We start from the raw sequence: 12512 nt of genomic DNA, 5'->3' as shown, positions 1-12512 counted from the left end.
TATTCTCCTTAATTTCTCTGTTGGAGGGAAGAGAAAGGCATTCCAGTATCCTGTAAAATAACATTAAATTTACGAGTATCACCCTACTTCTTTGTGTCATTTGTTACATAACCTTAGCCAGGTCCCCCACCTTTAAGAGTTGTCATAAAACCTTTTTAGAATAAGGTAAAAACATAAGTTTTGAAGATATTTAAAATCTCTGAGCCTTTCTCATATATAAATTAAGGGAGTTAGACTAATCTCTATGGATTCTTTTATAGCTCTAAAATTATGATTGTTCTAAACTAGTATAACAACATATAAAATCTTACATGATAGAAAATATCAGGCAAAAGAAATCTATATACTGCTGATGATAGTAATTGGAAGGTATTGGATTTTTAGTCTCAGCCTTTCCTAACTCTTGGGGTACATGTGCCTTCTTAGATTTAATGTGACAGTATAATCAGGTTTTAATTATCTGATTTAATGGGGGAAGCCATGAGTCAATACTTCAACAATATTTATCTTTGAATGCAGTTTATCATTCATTTTCATGCATCAGATTTGTCTTCTGAATATTTTTGCTTAAGTGAATGTTCATGAAAATTTTAAATTTGGCCATAATAACATCCATGTTGAACATTCAGAAAAAAATCTCCATATGGTAACTTGGATATCTCAGTTGTCTTCCTTTTGTGATTTTTCAAGGGATAACTGCTAGAAACTTACTTGCTAGCTTCCTTTCACTGAAAATGTAAAGGCTAAGTACTGTGGTAAAAAGTAGGCAATGAGATCATACAGTGTACTCATAAATTCCTATATGCAAGCCGCTGAGACTGACTTTGTGTTCGTTTTGTGTTCAATGAAGACTACTGTATATCAAACACAGTTGACTCTTGAACAGCCCTGGGATTAATCCATGTGTAACTTAAAGTCAGTCCTTCATCCACAGATTCAACAAACTGTGGACCATGTGTTACTGTAGTTTCTCCCTGTTGAAAAATATCCATGTTGAAGTAGACTCACACAATTTAAAACCGCATTGTTCACAAGGGTCAATTCTATTGGCATTCAGTAGAGAATACAACTATAGAAATAAAGGACCTTATTCTCCAGGAACTTAGAATATAATTTGGGAAGGATTTATACACATTATAAAGACCTAAATACATGAAACAAGAAAACATATAATGACAGAACTTAATCAAACTCAGAGTAGTGTTGAGAGTAGTGAAATCTGTGGAATGACTGGCCCAGATTTCAAAAATGGCTTTCTACAGAAGATGGAGGTAGGCTTGAGGCTTACAACTGAAGAAGGTAGAAAGAAGTTCTGATTCAGCAAACAGTTAAACAGTAAAATTACATGAGTAAAGGATAGTGAAAATATAAATATTACAATAAAAGCTATGTTATTGTAAGAATTAAGATTGGATATATAGGTCAAAAGGTTGTGTCAAAGAATTTAGACTTGAAGAGATAGTATGTAGTTATTCAAGTATCTGGCTTGTGATTTTTAAGAGAATGCTAACTTTCTGTGTTAATATCTGTACGTTTCAGGAAAGAGAAAAAGTAATGAAACAACTGCAAATTTAGTCAAGAGGCAAAAGACTGATGTCAATACTGAACATCCTCCCTTTTATTACAACATCCACAGACACAGCATTAAAGGAATGAATATGCCAAAGTAAGACAGACAGTGAATGACAAAGTGTATATATTTACTATTTTAATGACATTATGAGTTAAAACAAGAACCTCATTTTTGCCTTTCCTTGTTGCAGGTTAAAAAAGTTTTTGTGCTATCTTTCTCAAGCAGGCTTTCGAGTAAGCCGAACTCATTTTGACCCAATGGGAGTTCGTACAGATGCACCTCTAATGCAGTTTAAATCCATCCTTTTGAAGTACAGCACCCCTACTTACACCGGAGGACAGTCAGAGGGCCATGTCCAACCAGCATCTGAAGACACAGTAGCCGACAGGGTTGAAATGTCAGTGAATGACAAAGCAGAAGCAGGTGGTTGCAGAAGATGGTAAATGTAAAGGAAAGTTTCTCAGATGTCTGTGTTGATGGCCACAATTATTATTCTCTGTAACAACTGTAGTGCTTTTTCTATTCTTTCAATTCAGTTGTGTAAAAATAAAAAACAGTGCTCTTTTCATTCAGAAAATTAGCAGTTTCTAATTTAGCTGGTTTGGAGCTATGCTTTCCAAGTTTTTCTTATTTTAAAGAAAGCTTAAAATTTGAATGAAAACATTTCATATGAAGCCAAGTTTGTGACTGAGATCACCCTACTGTTTAATAACTCAGAAAATTTTCACATGCAGACTGTTTGGAATTTTATATGTTATGAAAATAACACATTACTTAATCTCAGCTCTACTTAAAGTGATTCACGATATTTATCTTTTCTGTTTGTAATGTGTAAGATGAATCCAGAATCCTTTTATTAAAGTGACCCTAAATAGGAGGAATAGTGTCCTTTCTGATTACTAATGTATTATTTCACAAATACAAGATAAAATATATTCCCAATTTCAAGAAATCTTATTTCTCCAACTAAATACTTATCAGAGATAGAAATACATTTTCTTGTAAGTTTAAAGTCCAGATGATTACACTTTAAGATTTTGTTAAAATAAATTGAGACTACTGTTCTAATATAATTGTTTACAAGCATGAAATTCTGAGGAGAGATTTTGTTATGAATTAAACAAACTGGGTGATCTCAAGTGCCTCAGTTAATGCACGTACAATATTCATTTGCTTGGTTATGCTACCTCTCAGGAGTAAAATTTGTCACCTTATGAATTTATGAAGTGAGGATTTTCTTGCTTTTTGGGGTGTTTTTTGTTTGTTTGTTTTGCTTGTTTTTTTGGTTTGTGTATGTGCTAATTTTTTGCACAAGTAGCCCAGGCTAACATGACTACAAAAATTAGTTGGAAAAAAAAAATCTTGTTTCCATTAATAAATATGGTTCTTGCTTCATCCGAATATGAGTTTGTATGAAAACATATACCAAAAATTTAGATTTTTGTTTCAAGGATTTAATGCACATTTACCTAAGTGTTTCTTAGAAAAACTAACTTTTTTTTACAAGTATTAAGCTTGGGAAATGGAGGAAGAGAAATGACTGAAAGGTTTAATATATCATGTAAAAAAAACCACTCCCATGACATACACAGAAATTCAGGGAGTTGGGGCTGCATCAACCTAAGAGTATTAATTTAGAAGAAATAAAAGAAAAATTCTTTGTGTTATTACAGCATAATCTTAGCAGGATGCTTTTTCTTATCTCCAATTAATGGAATTTTAGTAAAATAAAGGAATAGATGAAGTACATGTTTAGTTTCTATGACCATTAAAAGAAAACCTTTATTATTCTTGCCAGTTAATTCACGAACACGAAAAGAAATAAAAGTTGTTATTTTTTTGTATAGTTAAGAAAAGTTTCTATAAATCCATGAGACAAACCAGCACTTGGACCATCTGATTATTTAAAATATATGTGTATGGGGAGAGGAAATAAGGTGAAGGAATAGGAGGATATAGAACCCACCTCCCCCTACAAACATATAAAAAATACATCTACATGTTGAACAATTCTCAGTGAAAACTAACTAGAACCTGTCAGATGTACAACCAAGGCTGTATAAAAGGTCCACACAGAAACAGGTAAGGAAAAACAGGCAATCAGGTAGGGACCTGTGACCCTGGGAGGGAACTTGGAGGAAAAGGGAGACTACCCTCCCTGGAGGGCGAGTGGTTCAAGCCACACATTGGGTACCTCAGCCTGGGGTCCAACAAAGGGAAGATGAGGCCCTTGCGGGTTGGAAGACCAGTGAGACTAACAGGAGGGCTCTGGGAAGGCTGTACTCCACTCATGACGAGCACTTGGGATACTCACATGGCCTCACAGCTGGGTGGAAAGGGCGATTGAAATGGAAACCTCACAGACTGCTGACATTGCCCATGACCGCTCTCGTGTACCCCCCACTGCCTCCAGCCTGAGCTGAGCAGATGCTCCAGCACTGCGGGCCTTGCACTGCAGATTCACCGTGAAGCAAGGGTTGCCACAACCGTGGAAAAAGCTCAGTTGGCTATGAGATGCTAAAGGCAGCTCAAACCCTACGTGGTGTCTTAGCAAAGTGGGGAGCAGCCGTTTCCAGTGATGGCACAGCAGAGACAGTCAGGAAGGTCACCTCAGCCCTCGCCTAATACCCACCGTGCACCTCTTGCTCCAGCACTGCTCCCCGCTGGTGTGAAGCTGAGTGCTGGGAGGAACAAGAGCACACACTGAAAGCTACCTGAGCCAGCCTGGACCTGACCCTCGGGGCTTCTGCTCCAGCAGCATGAGACCTGACCCCAACCCTGCGGGCAACTGAGAGGAGGGGAAGCCCTGCATCACACCGCCTCCAGCACCTCCACCTCCAACCCCGCCTCCCACCGAGTGACAGCTGCCAGCTCGCTCCTCTAAAGAAAGGTGTGACCTGTGTTCATGTCCGATCCAGCTCTCCCACCAAAGAACACGCAGACTACACAGGATACTCCCACTCAAGGACTCCTTCAAGGATGCCAGAGAGAACTGTTTCACCTGATTGCATAGGGACAGAGAAAAATAAGCCAAATAAGATGACAGAGGAATTTCAGTTCAAAGAGCAAGAGAAAATGGTTAGGGTGGGGGAACTAATGAAATATTTACCAGGTAAAAGAATTCAAAGCATTAGTAATGAGAATGCTACCTGAACTAGGAAAAGGAATAGATGAATACAGTGATAAAGTTTTAAAGGAACTAGAAAATATAAAAGAACCAGTCAAAACTGAACACAGTAACTGAAATAACAAGCACTAGAAAGAATGACCAGCACACTGGGTGACACAGAACACATAAGTAACCTGGAAGACAGAACAATGGAAATTACCCAATCACACAACAAAGAGAAAAATGTTTTTAATGTTAAGATCACACTTCTAGTGATCTCTGGGGTAACGTGTATCAACATTCACATTATAGGGGTCCCAGAAGAGAGATGGGGGTCAAAAATGTATTTAATGAACTTATGGCTCAAAGTGATGAAAGGGAAAAACATGCAACCTAGGATACTCTACCCAGCAAGATTATCATTTAGAATTGAAGGCAAGATAAAGAACTCAGATAAGCAAAAATGGAAAGTGTTCCTCAATACCAAGCCAACCCTAGAAGAAAATGTTAAAGGTTCTTCTGTAAGAGGAAAAGAAAAGGACCTAACAAGAAATTATAGGAAAGGACAATCCCACTAGTAAAGGCAAATATGTAGTAAAAGCCAAGTATCAACCACTCAAATATGCTAGTACAAAGGTTAAAAGACAAAAAATTTATAAATCAATTCTAACTGTAATTACTAAGGGAATTGTCCTCTTCCATATGGTCTAATGGTTAGGATTCCTGGTTTTCACCCAGGTGGCCTGGGTTTGACTCCTGGTGTGGGAAGGCAAAGATTTTGGGTGGCTTCCCTAGTGGCTCAGATGGTAAAAAATCCACCTGCAATGTGGGAGACCCGGGTTCAGTGCCTGGGTTAGGAAGATCCCCTAGAGAAGGGAGAGGCTACCCACTCCAGTACACTGGCCTGGAGAATTCCATGGACAAAAGAGCCTGGCAGGCTACAGTCCATGGGGTCACAAAGAGTCGGACATGACTGAGTGACTTTCACTTTAGTAAAGGAATAAACATGAAGATGTAAAATATAACAAGAAATACCAAGTAGAGGAAAAGGTAGTAAAAACATAGATCCTTTCAGAATGTGTTTGAACCTAAAGGACTATCTGTTTAAAACAAATCAATACAGAACCGTGGAACCCCACGGTAACCAAACACCTACAATAGATACACAAAAACAAGGACGGACCACAAATACACCACAAAGGAAAACTGTCAAACCACAATGGAAGAACCAAAAGGGACAGGGAAGAACCACAAAATAAGCCCAAAACAAGTAATAAAACGGCAGTAAGTACACACCTATCAGGAATTAATGGCAATAGATTTTCAAGGTAGAAGATTAGGTTTTAAGATCTGCTTTGTAAATATAAACATCAATAGCTGTAATTTCACCATGACGAGGCAGTGATCCATGAAGGGGGATTTCACTGTAACGGCAGAAAGCAAAGAGGAACTAAACAGCCTCTTAGTAAGGGTGGGTGAAGGAGGCGAGTGAAAAAGCTGGCTTAATACTCAATATTAAAAAAAACTAACATCATGGCATCCAGTCCCATCACTTCACTGCAAATAGAAGGGAAAGAAAGCAGTGACAGATTTCCTCTTAGGCTCTAAAATCATCGCAGATGGTGACTGAAGCCATGAAATTAGAAGATTGCCTCTTGGCAGAAAAGCTATGACAAACCTAGACTGTGTGTTACAAAACAAAGACATCACTTTGCCGACAAAGATCTGTATAGTCAAGGCTATGAGGTCTTTCCAGCAGTCATGTATGGATGTGAGAGCTGGGCCATAAGGCAGGCAGAGATGAAGAATTAATGTTTTCAAGCTGTGGTGCTGGAGAAGGCTCTTGAGAGTCCCCTGGACAGCAAGGAGCTCAAACCAGTCAATCTTAAGGGAAATCAACCCTGAGTAGTGATCAAACGTGGGCCCCCTGCATTGGGAACATGGAGTCTTAGCCACTGGACAATCGAAAAGTCCCTACCGTGCTTCATGTTTCATTACGCAGTTAACTTTACCAGTGCTACTATTTATGTGGATTCAACTTACTATCTAACGTCCTTTCATTTCTTCCTGAAGGATTCTTCAGTATTTCCTATAGGGTAGGCAGGTCTGCTACTGACAAATTTGCTCTGTTTTTATGTGTGACCATCTTAATTTCTTTCATTTTTGAGGAGTAATTTTGCTGCATATAGAATTCTAGGTTGACTTTTTCCTGCAAAGCCTCTGGGCCTCCATGACTTTCCTATGAGAAGCAAGCTGTTAATCTTATTAGAGAGTCCTCATATGTGATCACTTTTCTCTTGCTGTTTCTCAAACCCAGTCTTATTTAGCAGTAGTTAGGCTTCTCAGATGTGCATATTCTTTTCTGTAAATTCTGAAGTTTGGGGCAATTATTTCTCCAAATATACTGTAACCCCTTCTCTCCTTCTAGGACCTCCATTATGCTATTATACTTGATAGTGTCCCAGAGATCTCTGTAGTTTTCCCCCTTTATTCCTTTAAATTTTATTTCATATTACAATATAGCTGATTTACAATACTGTGTTTCTATTCCTTTTTTTCTGATTAGGCTACTCTCAAGTAATACCTCTGTTCAAATTTGTTGAATATTTTTAGCAGTTCAAATCTGCTTTTGAAGGACTCTACTCAATTTATTTCACCTGTTACAGTTTTCCAATCAGGATTTCTATTTGCTTCTTTTATCATAATTTATCTTTATTGTTATTCTCTATTTGGAGAAAGATTATTCTCAAATTTAGCTTTTAAGACATGGTTTCTTCTAGTTCTCTGAACAAGCTTTTAAAGGCTAACAAAATTTTACTTAAAAACTTCAACACCTGGGCTTTGTCCCAGACACTTTCTTTCCAAGTCTTGTAAATTTTTGTTGAGAACTAAACATTTAAAATAATATAACATGCCAACTCTGAACAAGGAATCCCTTCCCCTCCTCAGGTTTTGCTGCGTTAGAACTTCTTGGACTGACTCTGTAAAGTCTGCATTTTTTTGCTGTGTGTGACCATTATATTCTGTTTTGCTAGCTTAAATGTGAATGATATTTGCTCAGTTGTGTCCAACTCTGCGACCCCAAGGACAAAAGCCTGCCAGGCTCCTCTGTTCGTGAAATTCTCCAGGCAAGAAAACTGGAGTGGGTTGCCATTTCTTTCTCCATTTTGTTAGCTTAGAGGTCAGCTAATGATTGGACAGCAATGTTCTTTAATGCCTTTAAACAGTTAACTCTCCCAATCTTGAAGAAGTGCTCTTTGAAACTATTGGGCTATGCCTTCAACACTTCAACATGCAGTTTACAACTGCCTTAGCTTTCACTTCCTACTCACAGAGCCTCAAGTTCTGTCACAGGTTAGATTAATGCTTTTTCTTTTGGGTATGCATATATCTTATACATGCAGCCTTCTAGATTCCCAGGAATTATGCTGGAACTTTTCAAAGCCCTCTACAGACATGACATTTTTTTGTTTTTGTTTTTGGTCAGCATCTGTTTAGCCTCAATTGTTATCACAGCCTCAAGTAGCTTCTATGGTAAACAGGGTAAAGATACAGATCTTTGCAGAGTGAGTGGAGTCAGGTCAAATAAAGACAGAACTCTTTAGAATACAGAGCTTTTCAGTGAGATACCAGACAGGTCAAATAGTGACAATTCTCTAGAGTGGGCTTTTTGTGGTGCTTCAAGTTCCCTCCAGTGGTTACTAGGCTGCTGGTTTTAACAGCTGCAAGGTTGCTTGTTTTCAAAGCTGACCTAGAACTGAGGAAATATGGACAGGGAAATTTAAAATGTTACAAACCATTTTGTTACAGTTTCTGTTGAATAAATGCTTTTTAGACTACTGGAAGCTTTTAGTTTTTTTTTTTTTTTAGAGTTCTGACAAAGTTGATTTTGACAACTTTTAGTGTTATCATTGTTTTTATGGAACAACAGATTTTCAGCGGTCCTTACTCCATTAATTCAGAAAAGTTATCAAGGAAGCCATTTTTATAGTTACAACAATGGAACACTAATTACTTTTCCTTTCTAATAATTATGTTTCTAAGACTTAGTAAACCAAGTATTTCTAAGTAGAAATGTGGTGGGAATTTACGAGAGATCTTTTCTCATTTGGCATTTCAATTATTTCATGCTTGGTTCTCCAAGTTGAGAGTCCTGAGACTCAATTTTCTCAAAGGTACAAGTGAAATATTGTCGTTCCCAGTGTTCAGAAGACTTAAAACGATAATGTAAAACTAATTACAAAGGTACAGTAATCAAAACAGAGTGGTACTGGCAAAAGAAAAGTCATACAGACCAATGGGACACAAGCCCATACATAAACCATCCTATATGTACGGTCAATTGATTTTCATTAACTGAAAATTAATTAAGGCTGCCAAGACAATTCAGTGGAGAAAGGGCAATCTTTTCAACAAATGGTGCTGGGGAAACTTCATATCCAAATGCTAACAAAGCTGATTTCTTATCTTTTGCCATATACAAAACTCAAGATGGAAAAAAAAGACCTAAAAAAAGACTCTTGGAGGAAAATCTTCATGATATTAGATTTGGCAATGCATTCTTGTACATGACACCAGAAGCACAGGCAACAAATAGAAAAATTGGAACTTATCAAAATTAAAAACTTTTGTGTATCACAGGACACTTCTGAAAGAGTGAAAAGCCAGCCCACAGAATGGGAGAAAATACATGAGTAAATCATATATCTGATGACAGATTAATATCCAGAATATATTAAGAACTTCTACAATACACACAAACAATCCAATTAAAAATGGGCAAAAGACTTAAATGGGTATTTCTCCACAGAGGATATACAAATGGCCAGTAAGCACGTGAAAATATGCTTAGCGTCACAAGCCACTAGGGAAATACAACTCCAAAACACAATGAAATAACACTTTATACCCATAAATACAGCTACTGAAAACAAAAACAGCAAGTGTTAGTGAAGAAGTGGAGAGAGTGGAATCCTTCTGTATTGCTGGGGGGATTGTAAAATGGTGCAGCCATTGTGGAAAAGTCTGAGGTTCCTCAAAAAATTAAATATAGAATTGACATGTGGTTCAGCAACTTCACTCTTAAGTGTATACCCAAAAGAACTTAAAGAACTCTCACAGATACTTGTACAAAAATGGTCACAGCAGCATGAGTCACAATAGCAAAAAGTTTCCATTAATCTAAGTACCCATCAACAATGAATGGATACAGTGGAATATTATTCAGACATAAAAAGGAATGGAATTCTGATATATGCTACAACTTGGATGAACCTTAAAACCATTATGCTACAAGACATTAAGACACAACAGACAAATGCTGCAAATGCTGCAAGATTCCACATATATAATGTGCCTAAAATAGTCAAATTCAAAGAAAAATAGAGTTTACCTGGGGTATATCACATATCAGGTACAGTTTCTGATTGGGATGATAGTTCTAGAAATAACAGATAGCAGTGATGGCTAAAAAACACTCTGAATGTATCTTAATGTCATTCAATTGTATGGTTAAAGTGATAAATTAGGTTATATATATTTTAGCATAATATTAATAAATTTAAAATGATAATGTATAATCCAAAGGCCCTATTTAGTGAGTCTTTCATTTCTCAGTTGAGAAGGTGGTCATAGAAGTTACTTGGATAATACTTTATGAAACACTCATAGTTAATAGTATGTTTAACAGTACCCACCCTCCAGCACACACAAACATACACACACACACACACACACAACACTATACACTCAGTCCTCTATCAAACACCTGTCATTATATTTTGCAAAGGATTACACATCCAGTAAATTCACTAATGATGCAAAGAATTTATATCCTCCCATACTGATGGATAAAAACACATACATTCTCTAAGCACAAAGCTTATATTCACAAATAACTTTTTGCTTAAAGACAAATGTCCATTAATAATCACAATGGAATTTAGTTGTTTAATGCAACCACTAATCTAATATCACCAATAAAATCTAAGCAGTTATATCACAAAACCAGGGTTATATTCAGTGGACATGCATTAATAATCTATACAATTTAACATTACACCAGAAAAGGAACTGAATACAAAATTTTCCTTGACATTTGGTGGTTTTCAAACTTCATGGCACAGATTACCAAAAAAAAAAAATTGTAAAAACAGATTTTAAATATTTTCAATAGAATGGTAAAAAATTGAACAAGCCTTTAAATTTTCATATTGGGGTGAATATTTAAAACATCAAGCTGGCCCCGATCTGTCAAAAATGACAGGTAAATATTTACAGCGACTAGACAGGCTTTCAGTTACAATGGTATTGGAGGGCAACTTCCCCTGGTAAAAACCTTTTATGGTTAATTTCCCAATGCAAATATGTTTTCATAAATACTGTGATAATTTAAACTTGGAAACATACCTGAAATCAGGACAGGGACAAAAAAAACCAACACAAGTCAATCTTATTTCTGACCTGTTATCATAAAGCCTTTTTGGGTCCAGACACCACACACTGTCCTTCATTATAAAACTAAATTAAGAAGAGTAGAATGACTTTACCATTCTGGCTGACATTCTTCTACAGAGTTATCTTTCACTACACATCAAGGCAGGGTTCAAGCTCCATTAGCTTGCTTCTCTAGATACAGTGTAATTAGCAGAGCACCAAATTTATAAACTGATATGGCAACCCAAAATGCTAAACACACTTTTCAAACAGAAGCAAATTTTCCCTATTGTTAGTTCTATGTGCCATGTTATTTTTGAAACTTATGCAGCTATGAATAAGAAAAGAATTAGGGAAGCTTTGAACATATCTTGTACTTTTCATCCAGGCTAAAGTGCAAAATATCTCCATGTCTCTGGTATTTTAATAGGAAAAAAACATACACATAATAAAGGAAATGAGGTGACAATAAAATACAAAGAAAAAGACTTTTTAAAATACACACTTGAAAACTACATAAGAACAATTTAATTTTTCTTTCTTCAATGAAATCTGTGAATGAACCAAGTTCTCACAGAACTTGGGATCTTGTTTGGTTCTCTTTCCCAGGATCAGAAATTCCAAATTTAGAGGGACAAAAATGGAAGAAAATAACATTGCATGACAATGGACACTAAGTTCATAAAGAACTTTTCTTTAAAAATGAGATATTATGGAAGAAAATACCATGAAAATAATAATCCTATGAGAATTGTTTTTTAAGCACAGTAAATTTGAGCCTTGGTCTTCATGAAGATACTACAGCTTATATAGAAAACTATAAATATACAAGACTCCAGGAAAAAAAGTCAAAATACATATTTAACATTCTGTAGGCCTAAAAAACTTCTGAGGGGAGGGAGAAAGATGGCCAACTAAATCTTCGCTTAAGAATACAGAACTATGAAAAATTCCTGGGTCAAAAGCTCCAAGATGCTCCAAATGGAACCACACTCTGTGAAAACATACAATTTAGATATACTTTTTAAAGGAAAAATAAAGTACTGAATAATTGCAGTTCCTTCCAAAAAGGAGATCTTAAATTAAGGGGAAAAGATTCTAATAGTGTAAACGAATCTGGCTCAGAAAGAAAACTGAATAACATATCCAAAGTTCTGTCCATAAAAGTAATGACGGTACATCTTTAATATTAAAGAAATAGGCTATAAAAAAGTTCATTCTCAGAACTGGTTTTAGTAAAATCTCATTTGTGCTCCTTTGTGGGTGCATAATAAAGTTCCATGGGTTTGTTCACCTTCCAGTATTTCTCACTGACCAATTCCAAAGAAAAAGAGCCATTTAACACCTAAAACAAAAAAGAAACAATTATGAAAACTACTCAAAGCACAAAATAGT

General features: G+C 36.3%; 2 protein-coding genes across 3 annotated transcripts in view; one reads left to right on the top strand and one right to left on the bottom strand.

Annotated features, from left to right (window-relative positions):
* The window catches only part of TRMT1L (tRNA methyltransferase 1 like), a 34694-nt gene extending 31720 nt beyond the window's left edge, over positions 1 to 2974 (top strand). For both annotated transcript variants that reach the window (XM_027565578.1, XM_027565577.1), the window contains 2 exons: positions 1540 to 1666; positions 1764 to 2974. In XM_027565578.1, the coding sequence (XP_027421379.1) occupies positions 1540 to 1666; positions 1764 to 2016 (380 nt within the window). In that variant the 3' untranslated portion in view covers positions 2017 to 2974. The remainder of the gene's footprint in view (positions 1 to 1539; positions 1667 to 1763) is intronic.
* Positions 2975 to 10439: 7465 nt separating this feature from the next.
* The window catches only part of RNF2 (ring finger protein 2), a 44828-nt gene continuing 42755 nt past the window's right edge, over positions 10440 to 12512 (bottom strand). Inside the window, exon 7 of the mRNA XM_027565568.1 lies at positions 10440 to 12462. Coding sequence (XP_027421369.1) covers positions 12361 to 12462 — 102 coding nt within the window. The 3' untranslated portion in view covers positions 10440 to 12360. The remainder of the gene's footprint in view (positions 12463 to 12512) is intronic.

This window comes from Bos indicus x Bos taurus, chromosome 16 (assembly GCF_003369695.1).
Source record: "Bos indicus x Bos taurus breed Angus x Brahman F1 hybrid chromosome 16, Bos_hybrid_MaternalHap_v2.0, whole genome shotgun sequence".
In the NCBI taxonomy this organism is placed as follows: Eukaryota; Metazoa; Chordata; class Mammalia; order Artiodactyla; family Bovidae; genus Bos; species Bos indicus x Bos taurus.
The sequence above is the reverse complement of the archived record's forward strand: the minus strand, read 5'-3'. Positions and strand labels throughout refer to the sequence as shown.